The sequence below is a fragment of the Strix aluco genome, chromosome 4 (assembly GCF_031877795.1).
Source record: "Strix aluco isolate bStrAlu1 chromosome 4, bStrAlu1.hap1, whole genome shotgun sequence".
Classification (NCBI taxonomy): domain Eukaryota; kingdom Metazoa; phylum Chordata; class Aves; order Strigiformes; family Strigidae; genus Strix; species Strix aluco.
The window spans coordinates 17,920,360-17,943,365 of record NC_133934.1 but is presented as its reverse complement, the minus strand read 5'-3'; the positions used below and the strand labels follow the sequence as shown (position 1 = coordinate 17,943,365).

The following is a 23,006-nucleotide window of genomic DNA, read 5'->3' as shown; positions in this document are numbered from 1 at the left end:
AGCTGTTTACTTTTTATGTGGCTGATAGTGAGCTGAGAAATTTAAGCTCTGATAGTCTTTCTACATTGTAGGCACTAAGAGTTTCCTAAGCTGGAACTTGTATAAACCAAAAACATGGAGTATAGATATTGTCACTGCAACTCAGTCTCAGTTCTTCCCTTGAATTGGCATTCAGTAACTGTATACTAATGCTTGAGGTTGGTAACTTTTTTTGTTTATGCATAACACAATTTTATTGTTTTTCTTTCTGGACTCACTGTACCTACCTTCATGATTTATGTCGACTGGTATGAGCATTCATTTATTAAACAGTTCAACAAACTAGACTGTAAAACTAATCTATCTTAACACTAACCTAGAAAACAGGAGGGGAAACGTGGCAGGAGGAAGAATAGGAAAGAAAAGGTCAGATCTAGTTTAACTTGGATCAGTTTCCTAATCAGGTTTACTACATACCTGCTTTTTCTCCAGAGTCAACTATAAGTAGCTTTACTGGAGAGAACAAGGCTTCCGAGTTTTAGTAACTGCCTATTTTAGCAATAGTGTTTTGGGGGTTTGAAGTGAGCTGGAAACTCAGTTGGCTGAATAGCATCCTAATCAACCAGACTGTTGACAAGAGCAAGAATGCAGTACCACTAACAATGACATCTTTCCACTTCTCCCTTTGTAGTGGAACTTGTCTGATGTAACAGTGAACTGCCCTTCTGTTTTAAGTTAGTCTGGGGGGCCTACTGTGATTATTTTGTCATTGTTGTTCTGGGTTGGTTTCCTGTTAGCTGAGTCTCCTGAACTGTCTTGCTGTGGTAATAAGTACTAGTAGTTGTGTAAAGGAAATAATAATAGGAATGTGTCACACTGATCAATTTATCAGATCAGTGTATGCTGTTGAGCTGTATTCCAGCAACTGGCAAGTAGCCAGGGCTTGTACTGCCTACAGCTAAAATGGGAAAAATTAGTACCTCTTCCCCTTACCCGCCCTCGCCTTTTTTATTTTTCAGCTGTATTATATGGGTGTTTTGAATAGGTAGTTACAATGGATCCCTTCTTCTTGAATATGACTCAAGTATCAGGGCTTCAAACAAGGTTGTTATTCTAACCTTTAGAGTTCAGTGTGTTTATGTAAAAGTGTAGAGGTCAGCCAGAGATTTATAGACTTCACTAACTTAAAATTCCTCGTCCCACTTAAGACCACTGTCTTTTATGTTATTGTTGAACCTTGCTTTCTTCCATGTGCTTGGAAGCTTATCCATAAGATAGGTTGGAACACTGATAGAGGTTGACATAGAACTGAATTTGTTTGATTCATGTGTCTAGTATCAAACTTCTGAAAAATAGGATGGCTTTATAAATTTAGGTACCATACATTAAAAAACAAAAACCAAAACACATTGTTTGAGGGTGTAAGCTTACTATGTGATACATCCTTTTTTTCTTCCACTGCTAATCTACCACTTTATCCTTCCATTCACTAAAGGCACAGAGAAGCCAGAAGAAGGGAGGAGAGAGTAGGGAGGTGAAGGTGGATGGTAGTGGTTCATCTGTTTGAGCCTGTAAGGGCTCAAAGATGTATTGCAAAGGGTAGGGGGCTCTGAATCTGCAGACATGCATTGAGCGGTAGGGGTTGGATTCCTTTTTATGCAGTGTGTGACTCTGCGGATCAAAGACCTGTGTGTCAGGTTGTCATCTTTCTTTTTGTTTCCACTTCTGGCACAGACCAGGTTCCTGTGTAGTATCTTGAGAAGATTAACCCCTTCTTAGATAAACATTTTATTATTTGCAACATCCTTCTGGAGTCTCAGCTGCTGCTTTTAATCATGTTTGGTTCTCAACATCCATTCAGGCTTGCATCTCCATAGCAGCATGGGTGTTGCATTGCAGTATTGTAGTGAGAGATGGGTAAAAGTCACTAGATGTGAATTATTTTTTTTAAGTCTTGGTAAATGAAAGCTCGCTGAATTTGTGACCGCTAACTATGTTCCTCAGTTTTCAGTTTTCATATAACTTGGTAGGGTCCTGCTTTCCAATTATGAGACATCCTAGCTTTTGTGGCACCTGGGGATTGACTACTCATGTTTAAAGAGGTATTCAGTGGAAAAATTTGTTGTTTTGCGATGTGTTTTTTTCTAAAATGCTACTGCTTCTAAAAATGCTCAATTTTCGGATTATAAATATTTATCTTCCTCATTCCACAGTTCCCAGCTTCTTCAAATCATCTTAACTGAAGGCTAGTTAACAGTCTTACATATGAATAATAGTACTCACCATCATAATTCCACTGCTTTATAAACTAGCTGTAGTGCATTTCTAGTCTGCTGAGCCACCGGTAGGTCAGAGGGCAGTGTAATTAATCTAGGGTTGAATATGCTGCTGCTTTTCATAACTTCTGTCAAAAAGCTTTGCAAGTCTTATTTAAAAGTTTTATTCTCAATTCAGAAAGCATTATACCATTTTATAATGCCAGGTTAAAATACTACTGGTGCAAAACTGCTGAACATCTTTTGATTAACAGTGAACTAATATTGCTGCCATATATGATGTAGATTATAGAAGACTACTTTAAAGGACTCCAGCTTGTGATTGCAGCTGTCAGTTTGGCTCACAGAAAACAGAGCATGCCACAGCAAGGCCCAGTTAAATGTGAAGATTTGACTTTACCTAAGTGTAGTTATTAAGCCTCCTAATCTGAATATGGGGGAGGATTACGGCTACTGCTTTGTGACCTGTAGTTCAGATGTAGGTCATTCTGGTGTTAGCCATCTGATGAGGGGGAAGAAAAATAGGATCTACTTAGGATCTACTGCTGCCTTAGACTGCTCTGTATGAGGGATCTAGTGCTCACAGTGGCGAACTCTGTCTCAAAAGTTTGCTGTGCTACCAGCTGAATAATGCAGTGACTGTGGACTTACCTGTGATTCTGGATCACGCTCCTCCAATTTTCTTGGACCACCCTATCTCTCCATCCTTCAACATTAATAAGCAGTCATTTCCTATCTTTGACTTCTCCTTAAAACCACCCATTTGTCTTTGTTTCCAAACCTTTCCTTTTATTTATTGTCAGTGACATTAAAGCATTTTTGACAACTTCATCTGTCTCCACAAATAGTTTTCTCTCAAATTTTGTTTTTCATATGTTTCTGTATAGAGTATCTTCATAATTGACTTGCATTACACCAAAAACATGCTCACCAAGGCAAATTATACTTTCCATCTTTCAGTCCAGGAGACTTATACGATGTCCTCCTCTAAGTGTCTAAAATCCCATCTGTTTCTATATGTACTGCTGCTAGATACCCCATCTCATGGTGCTTGAGGAAGAGGTCAAGAGGTCTTATCACTTTATTCAGGAAGTGTCAGTCTTGGGCAATCTTGCTGGGTCAAGAAGTTTGCTACCTTGTTATCAGACTTTCACCTACTAATCAGTAGCCATTTGGAAGGACTTAATTGTTCTTTTGTTTTAAATTGATCCCAAACTCATTCTGGCTAGAAGTTAGGAGACTTCTAGACTTAATTTATCCCCAGTTTTTATGTATTGTGGCAACACTGTCATTTAGGATTTTTCCCTTCTATTTTTCCCATTTCCCCTTCCATATTTATTTCTGTTCAGATATTATCGCTTATTTAACATAGTAAAAACTGAGTGTTAATTAATAATGAGCACTAATGACTCAAAAGTCACTGTAGTGGACTTGAATTTTAAACAAGTAGTTCACAGACAAGTGAAAAAAATGCAGCTGCAAATGTATAAGCTAGTGCAAGCTGTTAATAGTGGATATTGTCCTGTCTGCATGGTGGTACAATCCCAGTTGCAGTGTAGAGGCTATAAGAAGTTCTCTGTTCTTGTGATCTATTTATTTTCCTTTCCTCCTGTTCCAGTTTGGGTTCTACAGAGTCATGCTAAACAGTATTTTAAAGTATAGTCTGGACCATGTTGAATGAAGATCATAATAATCTGTCTCTGCATCATCAGATAAGAACAGCTCTACTAGATCAGAGCAAGTCTGTGTAGTCCAGGATCTGTTGTCTGCAGCCAGTGGTGGACTGCTAGGGAAAAAATTATTAATACATAATGATATTTCTGAAATAATTTTCAGTCTTCAATGACGCTTGTGTTGATCCTTGGGAGAAAAACGGTTTTATAACTGATTTACTAGATTATTCTACCATAAGGTATTGTTGATTTTGTGTGTGGGTGTGATTTTGAAGCAACATAAAATTTCAGTGGATCTCTAGTGTCCCTTGGTTATATTGTGTTATGTGACTCTTCTGTTCGTCCTAAAATAAGAAGTGGAAGCACCATATGAAACCATTACTTTAAAAAGGTAAGGGATGGCAAAGGTGTTTCCTATTCATGTGGTTTTGGGGTTTTTCTAATTTTCTTTTTTTCTGAAGACCTGGCCTACCTTCCCTTGGCTGTCTCTTTCATCCCCCAAGGTGAAGAGTTCTTACATGTTCCTTGTAGAGAAGCTGTTTATCAAATTTGATAATTCTTCCCTCCTTTCTTATGTTTTCTTAGTTCTGCTCTCTTCTTGAGACAGAAAAACTAGAACTACATGTATTCAAGATCACATCAGTGTGAGTTTATGTGGTGACAAGCCAGAGAACAATGCAGAAGATCTGTCTTCAAGAAGTCAAAGCATTTGACATGCCCTTTACAGAGCTTATCCTTTCACAGAACTCTGTACTTGAACTTCAAGATAAAACCTGAGTGATAAGTCAGTTCAGAACCCACTACTGTCTATGTAACATGAAGATTTGCTTTCTCCACTATTTAACTTAATATGTACTTGCTTTTGGTAATCATCTTCAATTTTACCACTCTGATACCTCAATATTTTGAAGTTCCCCTGATGTTCTCTTGATTTTCTTTGCTGTTAATACTAGACTGTACTGGGCAGTGGATTGTCACTTTATTAGAACATCTCTTTGGGTGGAAGAGCAGAGGCAACCCTGGGACACTCTTGTTTGTGACCTGCTGTGAAAACTAACCATTTACTTCTGTCTTTTAACCAATTACTTATCTATGCAAGGACTTCACCTCTGCTTGGGAAGTTTTTAAAGCTTTTGGAGATGGTTGTCAATAGATGTCTTTCTGAAATCTTGATTTAGTGTTCCATGTCTACATGCCTCCTGGCATCTTCAGATAACTCATTTGTGTTTGAAGTATGACTTTCCTTCACAGAAGTTGAATTGCGTCTTCAGCAATATAATATAATATAATTCTTTATGCTCTGATAATTCTGTTCTTTGGATTTTATTTGCTCAGTTACAAACATTTGACTTGCCGGTTTGTGAAATGGCCTCAAGTTGTGCCAGGGGAGGTTTAGATGGGATATTAGGAATAATTTCTTCACTGAAAGGGTTATCAAACATTGGAACAGAGTGTCCAGGGAAGTGATTGAATCTCCATCCCTGGAGATACTTAAAAGAGGTGTAGACATGGTGCTTAGGGACACGGGTTAGTAGTGGACTTGGCAGTATTAGATTTACAGTTGGACTCAATGACCTCTAAGGGTCTCTTCCAACGTAAATAATTCTATGTGTGCATTTGCTGGCATATATTCTAAGCAGGTGTCTGTCTGGTAGGAGTATACAGGCCAGTACAAGGTAGGCATACGCAGTTGCTGATTGGTTTTTGTTTATTGGTGTTAAGTTTTGACCCTTTCCTGTCCTCTGGTGTTGAGGTAATTAGCTTCCTGACTTCTTTATACTGAGTACTAGTTTAGGTGTATCATCCTCAAGTTCTTCTCAATTTTTCTTCTTGTTGTTACTTTATTTTTTTGTTCCTGTCAACAAGAGGCTGTTATTACAAGAAGCATGTTTTATTTACTCCTTAGACAAACTGATCACGGTATGACTGGGTCAGGTAGGCCCTCTGAGGAGCAGGAGAGGCTGCTCCTTCCCTGGCATCAGCTGAACTTGCTTGGCAGAGGGAAGGTCCTAGAGACTATAGGGTGTAGCAGGCCATCATAGGAACAAGCTGGGAGCTTACAGCTTAAGCTGGAAGGCGAGTTAAATGGGGAGGCAAATGACGGGATAGAAGGAAGGGTTAGCTGCTCAGCCTGAGGAGTTGAAAATGAAGACTTCCTTAGATCAGGCTGTACAGAACTCACAGGTAGTATTTAGCTGTCTAAAAACAAGCTCGGAAGTGATATAGTACAATGGCTGCTGGGGAAATACGGCTTGTAAACTCACTTTTACCATTTTACCTATTTACTTTGGAATTCTGCCACCTGTTGTGTGTTCCACGCTGTTGTGGTACTTGGCTTTTGAGGCCAGAGATCTTCTGGTGATGTTTAGAGAGTTTTGCCCTAAGGAAGAGGTTCTGCAGGCTTTGTTTCAAAGCTCTCCTGATTGAGATCTTGCCACACCTTTTTCTGTGATCTATCAGGAAGCAAGATCCTTTGGTCAAAGTGATTTAAACTGTGTAACTCTTAGGGGGTTCTTTACTTGTTTCCAGGTGTATGTTCCTGCACTTCATATAATCAGATGTGAAATGAAATGTCATGTGTTTATCGTTGAGGTCTACATCCTATTCTGTGCTGGTGCAATCAGTCAGAACTTCAGGTATACTTACATGCTGTGCTGGTGCAATCAGTCAGAACTTCAGGTATACTTACATGCTGCTTTTGATTGTTGGTAAGATGTATTTAGCAAGGTAAAACTTACTCCTAAGGAAATCGTCTTAATAACACTCCTCCAGGCTGGACCATCTCCTTCAGCTTTACTTGTTGTCTTTCTCCTTTTTTGTCAGTTCATGCCTGTTTTACATGCATTGTGCAAATTACCCTCAGACTTGACAAAGTTTTGTCTTGAGATGTCCATTCATATATCTGTCCTAACTCTTAACATGTATATGCCATAGGCACTTGGTACCAGTCTGCTACAGCGGTGTCCAAAAACATGCACTCCTCTTCCATGTCATCAGGTCCTCTCAGCTGTCTAAAGTGGAGCTGAGAAATGTGAGATGGCTCTTGATTTTGGCCTTTCCCTTTTTCCTTAGGTGCCTTACCATAGTTTATTTTAATCCCTTAGTGCTTTTTAAAGGGCAACAACAAAACCCTCTCAAACTGATACTGGCCTTCTCTGTTGGAGTGCTGAATGTTATACCTTCTTGGAGAGAATTTCTTCAGCAAGACCATCAGACTGGTTAGGATATATTGGAAAGTAGGTTTGTTTCCTGTCTGCGCCCTTGTCCAAGTTTACTGACTCCTGAACAAATGTGTTCTGCCCCAAGGAAATGGGATTTAATAAGAAATGCTCAGTTTATAACTTGTGGCATCAGGAGTTCTTATCTTGAAACGTTGGAAATGTCCAGAGTGCTCTGAGCTTAGTGCTAATATGAAAAACTGCACTTCAGCACTGACCCTAGATCAACTTCTGTGCACAGTCCTCAGAAATAATGGTAGATTACTTGATTCCTGGATACTTCTGCATTTAGTACCTCACTACCTCACTTGCACAAAGCAAGGTGTTTTCTTAAAATTAGGGCTTCTCAACAAAACATGAGGGTTTCAGTGGAGAATTCACATTAGAGAGGAACTGTTTAGTAAATCCTACAAATACCAGAGTTTTTGAGGAAGCATTTGTCTGTAAATTGGTTATTGAAATCTGTGGTCTTACTTGTTGAATATGCCTTTTAATTGATGACTTTAAGAATACTTGTCTGGTGGTTCGGGAAGGGGTTTTGCTAGTCCAAGCCTGACTTTGTAAGCCCTTTACTTCAGGTTGTCACATACAGTGGTATTTTGAAGGCTGGTACTTGATGAAACTTGAAGTCATTTCTGCTCTTTCATATTGTCTGAGGAGATCTTGGTATCTTTTTAGAATCTCTCTTCTGAGGTATCAAATCACTTAATATCAGTGGAAACTGATATTAACAGAGCATCTTAAAGGCAGTAGAGCAACTGCTTGTTCTTTTGAAGCCTTTTTATTTATTTCCTAGGTAGGAACAACAGATTGCCCACCTTCTGCTCCCTTTGTCTCCTTCAACCACCAGTATCACAAACCATCACAAACTCAGAAGAGCCATAGCAGCCTCTTCTATTGTCTGCAAGAGTAGCTACTTGGTAGTGATTTGGATGGTGTATTTGAAGAGCTGTTAACTGTCCTTCATTCTGTGTGGTGCTGTACTTCTCCACCTGCCCTTTATCAACCAACTGAACTGATTATGTGGCGTACAGAACGATTACAAACTGGATACTCAACAGCTTCTGCAGTGGTACAGCTCTAGTGGTACTCTGGCATTTTCTCCTTCTTCGTTCTCAACCTTGCAGATTAGTAATAAAGGGTGTTTTGCTCTTTGTATGGGATATGAGTTACCGTGATCTATAAAGCTGATTAAGAAGTTTGGTACCAGATAAGTAACTTCATATGAAGTTTTCCAGAATGTTGGAACTGAGATTTATCTGGTTCCTGCAAGAGTTTCCCTCTTGCTGGACATGCAGTCTGTAATCACACCTTTCTTTTAAGAAGTCCTGTTCTTGACCTTGGTGTTCAGTTGGCTTCCCTAAATGGTTGCTGTTGTCTTTCTAAATTGTTTCATTAAGAGGGAAAAGTACACTGCTTACATATCAGCTCAAAGTACTGAAGTTTCCTGTTTTGCCTCGCATAGGGCTTGTGGGAAGCAATAGGATATGTCTGTCTTGGGTCAAAGAAACTCACTAGATTGTGAATGGAATGGTGAAACCTGGTAAAGATTCTACCTTTTCTATTTACCTTAAAATTCATGGTCCTTCTGAAAAAAAACCAAACAACAACACAACAAAAAACCCATCTGTTTTGCTTAAAGCTTCTGATTCAAATGATTTTTTTTTTTTAGCTGCTTAAACTTAGTACAGAATTTATGCTGAGTTTTTTGTTTTAAGGAGCAAAGTAGGGACACAACTTTTTTCCTTTTTTGCATAGTATAAAATGAAGAGGTATCTCTTCTCATTATTTTTAAAGCAGACTAACATATTTAGAACTGACTGTCTGGAAATAATGCGTGTTTGTTTCTGCTAAGGAAGAGCCAGTGCTGGAATACAGAAGGAACAGAGTGTTTCTAAGACAGGATAGCCTACTGTTTAAATCCATCCGCCTTGTGTAAGAGCTGTTGTCTGTTCTCCACATGATTAAAGTATTCAGAATCTTGCCACTAGGTACTTGAAATATGTCTCTGTTTTTCTTTTGTGGCGTTCCACCCCCTGCTCCCCAGGTCAGGTTGGACAGTTGTTAGTAATGTGAGTTTTATAGAATGTAATCAGAAATTAACTACAGAATTGTTACAAAACATATTATCTCCCAATAAATTCTTGGAGCTGGTATGTGGTTTCATTTGAGTACTATACAAATTCTCTTCCGCAGTAGATGAAGAGTCTGAGTTCCACACTGAATCTTACCGGTTTGTGTTTTGTCTTGTGCCATTTAATGATTGGAAGGAAGTTTATCAAAAGTTTGTACAAATGTGTGCTAATTGCTTTAAAAAAACAAAAAACAAAAGAAAAAAACCCATCAAAAAACCCCACCCAAACACACCTGATTAATCTTTGAATTGTGTCAAATGCTAAAAGCAAAAACAAGAGACTAATTAGCTTTTTCTTGTTCTCTTCTAATATCTGACCTCTTTTATCTGATGAGAGTGCCTAATGTGAAACTAAAATTTGTATTTAAAGTCTCCGTTTCTGTATTGTTGCTTTTTCAATCTCCAGTGGTAAATGAGGGAATTCAGCCCTCTTAATCAAATGTTAAATGATTAGAAACTTGTGTGTATTCTTTTCAGTATATATGAAAGTTCAGCAGAAGTACGCTTAGAAGATGTAGATTACAGATTGGTTGTCCATGACGTGCAAGGTGAGATACACTACTTGCCTACTTCTCTTTTATGCACTGAGTATGTTTAAGAAGTTATTTGAAATCACAGTTCAGCTGGATTTAGAGTCCTTCCAATCTAACTGGAGCATTTGAAGCACTTGCAATTTTAGCCTTGAATTCCAGAAAATCTTTTAGAGAAAGCAGGCATGGTTAATACTTTTCAAGTGAAGTTTTTACATAGATAAGTGTCCAATCTTTGTTGACCTAGTTGACATGTTGCCAGCTCTAAATTTTATCTAATGTGCCAAGCCAAATTTTGGCTGGATACAAAAATTATGGCTGGCTGGGGTTTTTTTGGGTTTTGGTGATTTTTTTTTTTTTTTTTTTTTTTTAAACCAGCTATTGATAAAATTAAGCTGTAATTTAAAGGTGAAAATATATGGCTTAGGTATAAAATGCAGAAAAGTAAACTTATGACAAACTTAAATTAACTGCTAGTTTAAAGGCATGTTGCACTCATTTATTGGTAAAATTGTGGTATGTCTAGGATTATTAAAAATATTTTTTTAATAAACTGGTTTCAGCATTTCTGTTAATAATATGTTTGGAAATCAATACTTCGAAGAATACAGCACTGAGATTTATAGGGTTGATAGTTCACTTACTGTGTTATAATTTGGCACCTAGATACAAGATGCCTTTCATTCTGTAGGTTCAGCAGATAAGAGATAAATGTCAGTTGATTTCAGGAACCACCATATTGCAGCCTAGTTGCAGGATTTCAATCCATTTCAAACCTTTTATTTTAAAATAATAGAAACCACAAATAGTTTCTGAATGTGAAGGAGTTGGATCTACTGGGAGATAAGAATGACTTTTCTCTTGTTCATCGCTTCAAAACAATTTGCAGTTTGCAGAGAATAGACAAACTGTTTGAATGATGCAGAAATGATAATTGAAAAGAAACCTCCTGAAAATTCCCTTGGAACTCTGAATCCCTTAGAAAATTCTGCTTGTTTGTTAAACTTACTGTGAGGCATCAGTTTCATGGAACACTCCTGAAGGCTTGCAACTTCATTACCTTGCAGTAGACCCGTGGCGTAGTACAGAATCTTAACCTTCAGTTTATCAAAAGCCCATCAGGCTAGGAATGTTCCAAATTAAATATTTTTTTGTCTCGGTGAACTGGTGTTTTCTGATAACTGTTTTTCTCTAACAGCTTTTAGCTAGCTCTCTCCTTAGCAGTAATCTTCATGTTCTTTGATTCTGATAATCCAGGAAGCATGCCAGACCTAGTTACTCCTTAGTTGACTGCTAGACTTTATCCCAGATGCTGGTTAGATGTGTGATACTACATAGTAGTAAAGCAGTGTTGCGACCTGTTCATTGTTACAGATTTGCTGTGAACTTTACTTTCATGATGATTTAGTGAATGTCCGATTAAGCCTTCATGTAGAAAAGAAACCTTTGTCTGGTAATCCTGAATTTTTTAGGTAAATAGCCAAACTTCTCAGTCCTCTTGTATGTCTTAAAATTATGGTTAAGAAACAAGAACATGTTTCAGGAACATGGTCTTCTGAAAATGACAGTTGTTTCTGTGTTCTTGTCTTAGGCATTATTCTCCTTATGTTGTAAAATGCTTAAATTGTTACCAAATGAGGAAGTCATGAGCATTTTTTCAAGCTGGATGTTATCTTTTACAGTGACTTAGTCCCTCTGAATTTCCCTCTTCACGTAGAAGCATTTTTCTCTCCCCCTATCCACAAAGCAGGACAGTCACTTCTGAAGTGTTTCCCTTATGCCTTTTAAATTATAAATAACACAAATCTCTCAAAAATATCTTGCTACTACATTAGAAATTAAATCTAATTTTAGTCTTGACAGTGTCTGGAAGCTACAGGGAAAGGTGTCATGTGCGTTCTCCTATTTACAAGTTTGCAAGGACACATTTTTACTGGCATAGAAGATTGCTTCGGAGTGTAGAGATGCTTCTTTTATTGAACCTTATTTTTCTTACTGTGAATTATAAGTACCTGAAAAATAGACCTGAACTCAGAATTTATGCTAATCTCAGTCTTTACTTAACCCACAAATGTGGGGTTTTTTTTTCCCTCTTGGTTGCCACCCTTATCTTTAAAATTGTTGAACAATTAGGGGGGAGGCAGGACATTTCCTCTTTTTGTTGTGCCTCTGAGGTATGGCCCATGTTGGCCTCCCTAGAACTGGACTATTACTCCCTCTTTGCATTCTGCGTAATGCTTATAACTGTTTAATGTTATAGTTATTTCTTTTGATGTATTTTGATGTTCTTTTTGGAAACTATGTCACTGTCTGCATCCCCTCAATAAAGCACAGCCTAGAGAGTTGAAAGCAAGGATTTTCATCCTAAGTGAAAAGTAGCTAGTTAGAACTAAAGATGTTCTGTAGTCTTATTTCATTTTTTTGGTTGCCCTATCTCTTTTCAGTGGCAGCGGCAGTGTCCTCAACTATATTAATTCTTGAAGTAAAGATTTGCAGTGAAGGACAAGTATCTTCTTAGCTATGGTTCAGAATTTGTATTGGAGTCTAAATAGAGGATTTCCTCCCTTTCACATTGGAATCTCTGGTATGTTGGTTCCTGTTTGCTCAGGGATCTGAATCAATATGGTAAAGAAAATGAGTGTATTAAGTTAAATGTTTAGAACTTTCTATTATAAGAATACTTTTTTTAGTGTTATAAGCAAAAAGTGGATTCAAGCTAGACAAGGTATTCAACAGAAGCCCTATCCCTACCTTACCCTTATGCAAAATTTGTCCTGAATTATATCCCAGAAATTTTTCTGCAAGAAAAATGGGCTGTTTTTTACCTAAGAATCTGGCCAACATTTTATTGAATAATGAATTTTACTGAATAGTTATTCTGTAGTGACATTACAAACAGGAAAAGGCAACATTTGAATCAAGATTTATTAATTTTTGCTTCTGTTGTCATACTCTATATCTTGAGTATTCTGCCCAGCAAGCTAATTTATTTTTTCTTACCATTTGTATAAATGGCAAAAAGATGATTGTTTTGAGTGTTTGCTTCTTTTCGTTTTGGTGTTTGTTTTTTTTTTTTTTAAACTCAGTGCTTCAGTGGTTTCATAATGTTGTTAGAGTAGGTAAAAAAAAAAAAACAAAAACAAAGAAAAACAACAAACCCACCCACAAAAAAACCCCTGACAACAACAAAAACCCTGTGAATGGTGTCAGTATATAAACAAGACTAAGATTATGAATCCATCTATGGCTGGGGGGGAGGTGGGAGGTGGGCAGTGAGGACAGCTGCTGACCTGTGGAAGGAAGGGAGAGGCAGAAGAAACCGGGATGTTAACATCTAATTTAAGTTAATTTTTTAAACACACTGATAAAATATGAAAATAACTGTCTTCTCTACAGAATATTCTCCTTTAACAAGTTGTAAGGGAGTTGCTGCTTGTATCCTAATGGTGGGATAAAGGTAACTAGGTACAATAAAAAGATTGAAATAACTACTTAATGCTTTTCAAAATTTTGAATTAGTGCTACAGAAAACTTGGAAAATGTTTTCTAAATCAGTTGAGAGTGGTCTGATGTATCAAAGGAACTTGGTGATGGCTGATTAATAAACACAGATATTCTTAAGGGGTTTGAGTTTCTGGTGCAATTTTTTTTTACTGTCACTTGGAAGCAGAAGACCATTTCTTTATTTGGAGACAAAAAAATGCAAAACTTACAAGCAGATAACCATTTTTCAGGGGAACCAGTGACCTTCTGCGGTGTCAAATATGGTGGAACACAGAGTGCAAGCAGCACCTGTAAAATGGGGGTGTATATTTCAGAATACTGTAAGTTTATATGATCAGAAACTAAAAAATGACAGAACATGAGCTCCAAGTCCCTTTCTTATGGAAGGGATAATTTGTAAGAAAGGCAGATGACTTCTTTACCTTTTGAAGTAAGCCAAAACAAAATACTGCTTCCTACTCTTGCACCTGTATTTTAAAAGAAATATTGAAGCACTGTTGAGAGAAAATTTGAAGAGAAGTGAAAGTTTTTCTTTCAGAGAAACTGAGACTTGGTGCTCTGTCTGCCTGGGTTACTTGTTTAAAAAAAAAAATTAAAAAGCAGTTCTGATGCTTGACAAAAGTAATGAAGCTGGATTTTGTCTGTGGTATGATTGTTTAAATCCAAGATAGCTGGCTTAGTAATGCGAACCACAAAACTTCCTTCAGATATACTCCTGTACTGAGCCAAACTAAATAATGCAGTCATGAAGCTATAGAATGGGGAGAAGTAGGACTGAAGTCTGTCACTTTTATATAATACTTTTCTGAATTACATGTAGTTTTCAGAAGGGAATCACTTTTTAGTTGAGTGAAAGAGGGCAAAGTGCCAAGGAAAAATACCTTTTAAGTCGTTACTCTGGTGTGGAAGAACAAAGCTTAATGTTTCACATATGATGGGAAATTGTCACTTCTCATGGTAATGTCAGTACATCATTGAGTTTTAGCTCAGAACTGCATGTTTGTGTGTTGTACCTTGCCATGAAGTTACTGCTACTTAAATAAAAGTGTATGGGGCAAAGGAGGTTAGCAATTAAGGAGGTTACCCTATGGGTTAGGGCAATAAACTGGGGTGTGCAGGATCTGTCTTTTAGTCCTTACTTGTCCATAATTTGTTTCCAATGAGATTTTAGTTTCTGAGACTCCTCATACAATTTATGTAACGGTTCTCATAGGTTAAGAAATACTGCCTCAAAATATGGGCTGTATGACTTCAGAATGGGAACACAATTTATATGAAAACTAGATTACAGTGCTCCTATGGTCAAAGGAAGATGAAGAAGCAGGAATTGAACTCTTAGTTGTAATTAAGTCTCTTTAACAACTAGGTAAAGTAACACTAACTACTATTAGAGAACACCAAAAAATAAAAGAAGGAAGTTTCATTTTAATGTTGTGTCTGGTGGTACTGTGCCCAATCTCAGAAAATGTAATCCTATTCTTTGGGTTTTCCTAATTACATTTTAAAGACCATTTGTTAAATTTTACAATCCTCTAAAATTGAAATCAGCAATTCTGAACCTACTTTCACATTGGTTTTAATTTAAAAAGCGGCATTAATGGGCTAAACACACTGCTGAGGACGTGCAATTTTTTTCTACCTTAACTTTTCATTCCCTTTACTCTGCTTAGAATATTGAATAAACTCAAAAAACAAGGAGACGTGAATCTTCCTTGCTGACGCATGTTACTTAACAGCATCTTTTTCTTAAATAGGAGAAGGGGTGAAGCCTGGTTTTGCTTAAGAAGCTGAATAACAAGTGACTTGGACTTCAGTAAAACAACTTGAACTACCATAATTCAGATGTGAATCTTGGTATAGTAAGCCACAAAGTGTGGAGGGTGATGGAAGTTCCTGTGATAAGTTAATTTTTAGGCATGTGGAAGTTGTGAAGATTCCCACATGTTTCTGCTAACTTTGTTAGGTGGGTTAACAATGTTTTACAGAGCCTCAAGATCCCTTTTTTCCTGTGGTGCCTCCAGAGGCTGTAGTGCTTTAAGCCAGAAGTCTCATTTCATTGTAGTAAAATACGCATGCATGCCCTGTCCTTCAAAGCAGTGTGCAGCAGTATTACCCTACACCTAACTGAGGATATGATGGAGAAGAAGGGAAAAAGCAAAACTTAATTTGTATGCACCCGGTATTTTCCAAATTCCTTAACACATAGTTAGAACAATATGATCTCTTCTAATGGGTAACCTTTCAGCATTAAGATGAAAAATAGAGTAGTAAATCTGAATCAGATGAGCGGTATTGTTAAGCATCTCCCTCTTCCATTGAAATTCTGTCTATCTACGTAAGGAATATTCATCTACCATTTCTGGTGTATGTCCAGAGATATGAATAAAATCGTCTTAATGGCTTTAGTGAATTTATTTAGTAATATTTCAACTGAAAGCTTTCTATCAGCTTATCTGCTCATACTTTCCTAAACTGTAAAAAGCTGCAGAAGATCAGGGGAGCGGAGAGCAAGTATAAGGGAAGGGTTTTTCTAGGTGTCTTATTGTGAGGTCATTGGTGTTATGACAATTTGAATTATAGGGTTTTCCTTCACCAATATTTTTTTTTTTTTAAACTCAGTGGCCACAGTGTGGTAGCTAGTTACGTGGATTCCCAGTTATCCTGTTACAAGTGACTAGGCAAGTACCTCAATATGCCCCTGCATCAATTGCAATTATTTTAGTTTGCCTAAGTCTTGTGAGGCCCCTCCTTGAGATCTAGTATTATTGTGTTCTAGCACTGGGTAAAAGAAAAAGGCTTCTTTTTTAGTAGAAAGGATTAAATTTTAGTAAAATGTCTCAAATACAGTGACTTTAACAAAAAAAAAAAAAAAGCCTTGTAGCTAAAGCCCTGGAATTGGATTACTTCTGAAACAGAAACATACACATTAAAAAAAACCCAAAAAAACAAAAAAACACAAAACTGCTTGTGAAGGAGTGAAGAGTCAAAGGTGAATGAATGGGATTATATCTGCTTTTTTGAAACAAACTTTCTTATGAAAAGAAGATACAAATACTGGAGTTAATATGGCCATAAACGAGGCTAGGGGTATCAAAAAAATTACTATGATGTAGAGTGTACCAAACCTATCAAAAACATTTTAATATAACCTGCACATATACTACTGTTCTCTTTCCCAACTGTAATTACCTCTCCTATCTTCAGACCTGCCAAGTGGCGCATTAGAAAGCAGACTCAAATGTCAGGTTCCATTTATTACATGATATTTATTCTTTTTTTGGCTCTTCTCCTGACATGTAGTCTGAGTCATTCAAACAAATTTGTTGCAAACATTCTTGCAGTCTCAGTTGTGATCACCTAGAGGATGTGGGGAAGGAAGGAGAGGGCTGGTTTGAGAAGGTATTGAATTGGAGTCAGCGGTGAGGCTAAAATAACTACTTCTTCTCAAAACATTATGGAGATACAGCTTTTGGAAAAACAATAGCCAATGTGTAATCAAACCTGTTTGACGTCAATTTGTATTATAAAATTGTTCAGTTGCAACGTCTGTACAAAGTTAACCTAGGCCAATCTTGTATTAAAAATACTCAAGTTCCTCACTTTCCTTGGGATCTTAAATTCCGTCTCATGGGTGCTGAGGCCAAGACCACTGTTAACTGTCACATCACTGATCAGTTCTTGAATAGCAGCTCTAACAGAGTGCCTCCCCTATTGAGCTTGTCTACCACCTCAATCAGGTTTGTCCTCCAAGCACCCTAGAAATCTCTCGGGTTGCTTGTGCGCTACCATGTTGTGTTTCCAGCAGATGTCAGGGTGATTGGTATTTTTGAGAGCTAAGGCATGCGATTGTGTAGCATTTTCTCTAGTTAGTTTTTGAAGGCTTCATCTACTTACCCTTGATTGGGCAGTCTGTAATAGATGTTCGCCATGACATTCCCCTGGTTGAATCCTGAGGATTTTCAACTGTCCTGTAGCCTATTCCACACTAAAGCTTCATTTGTTGAAGTTCTTTGCATAAAGTGTAAATACTGTCCCTGACTTTCTCACTTCTCCTTTCTTAAAAGCCAGTATGCGTCCACTGCAGTTCTCCACTTGTGTGAACTATCTCACCATACTGTGTACTCCTAGTGAGATTGTTATGCACTCTGGTTTCTAATCTCTTGTGCTTGCTTCCAGTGCATTCATGTACAGTACTTAAGATGTGCCCCTGCTTATGCCATTTTTCCAGGGGGACTGTAAGATCCTCGCTGTTGTGTTGTCCTGTGCATTTACCCTCTTGCCATTCTCCACTTTTCTGGGCTTCAGTCTCCACTTCTCTGTCAAACATAGTTTGAAGTCCTCCTTATGAGGCAAGCCTGTTGACAATGATGATTTGCGTCATCAAATGGATCCTGTCTCTCTCAAGCACCCTTGTTTCTCAGAGGATCTTAAGAGCCGAAGTTCTGCCTGCAGCCATGTAGTCAGATGTTGTGTATTTATTCCTCTCAAAGCCTTTCCTCTGGACCAACACCTGGGCTCTGATGTCACTCACCATTGTCCCTGGACTGCTGTAGTTAGCTGTGATCTGCTGAAGGTCTCCTTTGGCAGTATCATGGTGGCCATGTAGATGGACAACACATGATAATATAGCACTGGCCAGATAAGCTGTAAGGGTTTCTCTGCAACATTCCAGATTTGGACCATGGGCAAGCATCAGCGCTTTTAAGACAGCTAGTCTGGCTGCTGTGCAGAAGCCTTCATCTCCCTGGGAGTCTGCAATTACTGTTACCCATTACTGCTTTTTAGTGACACTACTGTGACCCATGGATCAGGCTTAGATGCCAAACCTGACTTAAGGAGCTTGTTCCTCCTCACCTCTTTCCTAGGCTTTGTGCCTTTTTAGCCGAATAGCTACCAATGGAAAAAGACACCCTTTCTGTTGCTGGAGGTCACAACTCCCAGCCTTCCTGGTCCTGGGAGTCCTCATCCTAGCCCTGAGGGAAGAAAGCAATAGACTTGGTAGAGGGTGGTTGTGGGGCAAGGGGAGAGTTAATGTGAGGAAAGAACTGGTCACAACTTTGTTCAGGAAAGCAAACTGTGGAAACTTAACTGGGTTAAGAGACTAGATGTATCATGAGTTTCTGCTTTTGAAGACTGTTGGAGGAAGCTGGCTTGGATTATAAAGGGTGTCAGGTAATGAAGAAAGCTGATATCCTTTTTACGTGAAGATACAAGAAGTAAGACTAATAACAGAAGAAATTTAATAGAGGTAAAGGGAGTTTGACAGATTGAGGCATTGCAAGTTAATAGAGACAACCGTGTTTCTTTTCAGTTTGGAGCTAGAAAATGTCAGGGCTCAAGTAACAATAATTTTGAAAGGCAGTTTGGAATCAAGGAAGCAATTGGCCACCAAGAGACACAAAAAATTCTGTAAAATTAAGAGCAGATTTTTTTTTATTGGTGAATCACGAGAGGTATAAACAAAATATATTTCTGACTGGTATCTGTAGGCTCTTAAGGTTCTGAAGAGTTTCAAAACTACTACCACTATTTGCTTATGCGTACTGGCTTAAGTAAAACAAAAGGTTTATTAAACTGCCTGGGTTCACATGGTCACATTTTATGAAACAGTGCCATATCAGTAGCTGTACTAGAAACTACTAGAAACCTGTTTAGGCTAAATTAAAACTGTATCAATCCTTCTGAAAAGCAGCAGAAGAACTTTGTAGAGAACCGACAAAGTGGAAGTAAAACACATCTTTCCAGGAAAAAAGTTCTCTCTGTTGTTAGGTTGTACAAGTAAACTTTTTTTTAAGAGGAAAGATCAAGTATCCAGAGGTGAGGAAGCAAATGTTCACACTGAGTAAGACTAAATTGTGGATTGATGGGGAAGTTCTGAGAGGACTTGGAAGCAGAACATTGCTTTGGATGGGTGGGATAGAACTAAGTTTGGTGAACTAGCAGAGAAGTGGGTTGATGTGTACTTTCCTCAGGGGAAAAAAAAACCCACAGGCTGCTAATTGCCATCTTTAATACAAGCTGTATGGAAGTCTGTTTGGAAATTGCATTCTTCCTTAAACTGCTGTTTCACAGAGCTGGATTTTCTGTGCTCATTTTTTGCATGGGTGGGAGCAGGCAGTAGGGGAAGCAGGTATAAGTAAAAGGCAGAAAGAAGTAACACCTCTCACACCCAGGGAGGAGGGAAGGAGAAAGTAGGTGTCCAAAAAACAAGGAGGTTTTGGGTGCTGATTGGAATGGTAAACAAGCTTCCTGTTGTTTGATTTACAGAGTGTTAAGAAATGGGAGTTAGTGTTTGTTCTTTTGGAATAAGTACAACCGTCTCTAAGAGATACTTCACTCCATTTGTGTCTTTACTTAGTGACAATAATTTCAAGAACCTAAGTATTGGCTATCTGCTGAGCTAAAGTGGCTTGCAGTTTATAACATTAATGATCATTATAATACACAGTGTGATTTATATTTCTAGACTGTTGTGTTTGGGGAATTGCTATCTTAACTTCAGACTTCTTCATCTCTCTTGCTTTTTTTGTCCATAACCCTTTGAAGCCAGAAGAACTGGGAATTTGTGCAATGCTAATGTGATGTGAATTTATATTACATTGAATCTAAGAGTCGGTGGATAATGCTTTAAGGTAATTTTCAGTGTATGCTTGGGCCTTGGATTTTTGCTTTATAATTTTTGTAGATTGTGTTTAAAAACTGTGTGTGTGTATATATATTTATCAGAGGACAGTGGTTTTGTCACTTAATTTGTGTTCTCACGTAGTACTATATTTATTACAAAGTAGAAAATTGAAATAGTTACATTTATAGCTGAAATCATAGCTGAAATCAGATTTATAACAAGTATAACTATAATCAATTGGATTTAATAATATAAATATAATTCATGTATTAACCTTTCAATTTTGTATTATTTTATAATTTTAACTTTAACAAAATGTGACCTGTGAAACTGAACAGCTCCTATGTGATAAGATAGCTTCTCTTGACTACGTTAGGATTTTCATATATTATTTAACATCCTACTTAAGATATGGTACATATTTATTGTTCCTTATACTAGTGTACATACACTCTAAACCAAAAAGTAAATGTTATTTTTGATAGGAGACTAGTATGTTGTGTTGTCTTAAAGGGCATCACAACTGATGAGCAAATTTTATGATTCTAAATGTTCCTTGTTGATGGTAGTTAGTTGTTTCCTGAAGATATTGGTATCTTTTATGTGGTGTGATGATAAAACAAAGTACTGTAAAATAGCTACATCTTTAATATAGACAGGTCTTGAGTATGATAAATTAGAACCCTCAAATGCTGCTTTGAATTATCCTCTTAATTGAAAATAAGATTATTATTTGGAAGAAGAAAAGAAGGGACACTTGGAAACTGTTTCTATATTGAACAAAACTTCTGTTATATTGATAATGATGTAAATTCTTACCATATTTCATCAGTTGTCATGCATCTCTTCTCCTGTTTTTTTCATTGGTTTTTTTTGTTTGTTTGCCTTTCTAATAATCTGGTTTGCTCTGTGTCTCTTCACACAGTATGTGATTTTACCAAATACCTAAACAGACTAGCTGGTAAATCTGGAAAATAATTGGATTTATCTAATCCTCAATTTTAAAATGTTTTTGTACAGATACAGAGGACTAGAGAGAACTGTTATGATATCAGAAGCAAAATAAGCTTGCTTTTTTATATTTGTGGAAATATTAACCTATCAGATTATGTAATTTCAGGTGATCATACATGAGAAGTTTATGATTTTGAAGGCTTTCTCCTTTTTTCTTTTTTTCTCTCCCCCCATGATTCTAATCCTCAGTGTAAGAGAGAGACTACTTCGCTTGTGCTATGAGGCTAATCCTCCCACCTTTAAGATTCTGTGGTAGTTATTTTAAGTCTAATGAGGTTGTTGGGGCATGGCTTAATAGGCTGATTGTGTGCAGATGGCAGTTGCCTTATTTTTATCTTCTAATTCTGTTGAATAGTACTATAGTGGAAGGAGTAAATACTTGTGCCATAAATGTAACAATTTTTGGAATTGCTCTCAGAATTTGAGAATACTAGTTGCCAATGTTCTCGAATTTGCTTTCGTTAACGACACTTTTGATTTACTGTTTTAAATGTTTCTTTTGTCTCCAGGTTTTGAAAGTATCTTAGAAGGGCTTTATGGACCAAGGCTACGAAGAGACCTCAGTTTATTTGAAGGTAAATGAGCCAGCTTTTTAGTCCACTTACCTTTATTAGTTTTTCTTTTAGTATATATTGAATTCTGTATTGTATTTCATCATGTTCTTGTCAATACTGTGTGCAGGCAAAACACTAGGTAAAAATGGTACCTAGGTTTTGTTCCTGTGTGGGGAAATTTTGGATTGCTAAGCTTACCTGAGAAAGGTTTACTTACTCTCATGAGAAAGATTTACTTTTCTGAAATACTGCATCTCCTACTTCATTTTTTGGACAGCTTTTAGAAAGGGAAGACAAGCTGCTCTCAGGTTCTTACCAACATTAATTGGGAAAATTAAGGTAATGAATGCCAGTTTGGTTTTCTTGTAGTGGTCAAAGAAAATTAAAGCTTTGTTTTACATCTTTATATGTATATAAAAAAGTTAAGCTTTTTATTTTTGTATATTTTTATATATAAATATATACATAAATACAAAGTATATTTAAGTGTGTGTGTGTATAAATATATAGAAATATATATTTTCCATTACTGTTATAAGACCTATCTATATTCCAAATGGTTTTGGTTTTGCTGGAATAGCTGTCAATGACACCTGAGTGTTTAGTTAGTTAAGTATGAAATAATTTATCTGTCTTTAACAAAAGCAGAGGAGGAAAATCCAGCACAAAATTGCTTTGAAGTGTTCTGTCAAGTTCTTTTTCATGGCTTTAAATAAGGTTCTTTGTTACCGAACCTTCACAATGTTCCATTTAATTTCTTTACAATTTATTATCTTACAGTGTAATTCGTAAAGCATGTAACATACTACTAGTACATGAGGCAGAGTGGCATATACTGTTTATGTTTGCTTAGAATAGGTTTGGAATTACTGCTCTAACTTGTTTATGGTTTTGTTCATACTGTGCAAGTTTCTTAGCCTGTATCATATGCATATTTTCAAGGGAGAGGGGGAAGACTTGAAATACTACTTTACTGATGTTTTAAGAATATTTTTTTCACCACTTACAAAGCTAAGCATGCCACTAGTCAGACTTAAAAACATTTTAAAAGTGTGTAAATTTGGGTTGAAGCCTATTTTCATGAGTAGTACTCCCATCTGCTGTGATAAACAAGCAGGGAAGAAAGCATTTTTATAATAGTGTACAGTATCTCTTTTTTTCTGTTTGTAATTGCAATGTGTTCCTATGTATTGGGCTTTACATTGTTTAGTGATTAAGGCTTTGTTATTCTTTTGCATCGAAGAGTTTACATTTTGAAAGAAAATTCAGGACACTTTTTTTCTTTTGTGTAAGAAAGCAGAAAGTACTGAGCTAATGACCAGAATATGTGTTAAAGGAGCCTGATAGTGCACAATAAGGTGTTATATTGCTCCTTTAGAGTTTCTGCATGTATATATTTCAGCTGTCTTGAGAAGTTTTAGTTAATTTACCTCATGCTCTTGAAGATTTCCTGTAACCTATTTAAGATCTGCCATTTCCATTGCGTGCAGAGGACCTTT

The 23,006-nt window shown here is 37.1% G+C and overlaps 1 protein-coding gene across 9 annotated transcripts in view; it reads left to right on the top strand.

Moving 5' to 3' along the window:
• LCORL (ligand dependent nuclear receptor corepressor like) overlaps positions 1-23,006 on the top strand; it is an 84,514-nt gene that overhangs the window by 6,534 nt on the left and 54,974 nt on the right. For 8 of the 9 annotated variants that reach the window (XM_074822230.1, XM_074822224.1, XM_074822225.1 and 5 more), the window contains exon 2: positions 21,463-21,528. In XM_074822230.1, coding sequence (XP_074678331.1) covers positions 21,463-21,528 — 66 coding nt within the window. Of the gene's footprint in view, positions 1-19,860; positions 19,947-21,462; positions 21,529-23,006 lie in introns of all 9 variants that reach the window. The other variant, XM_074822226.1, reaches the window with a different exon arrangement.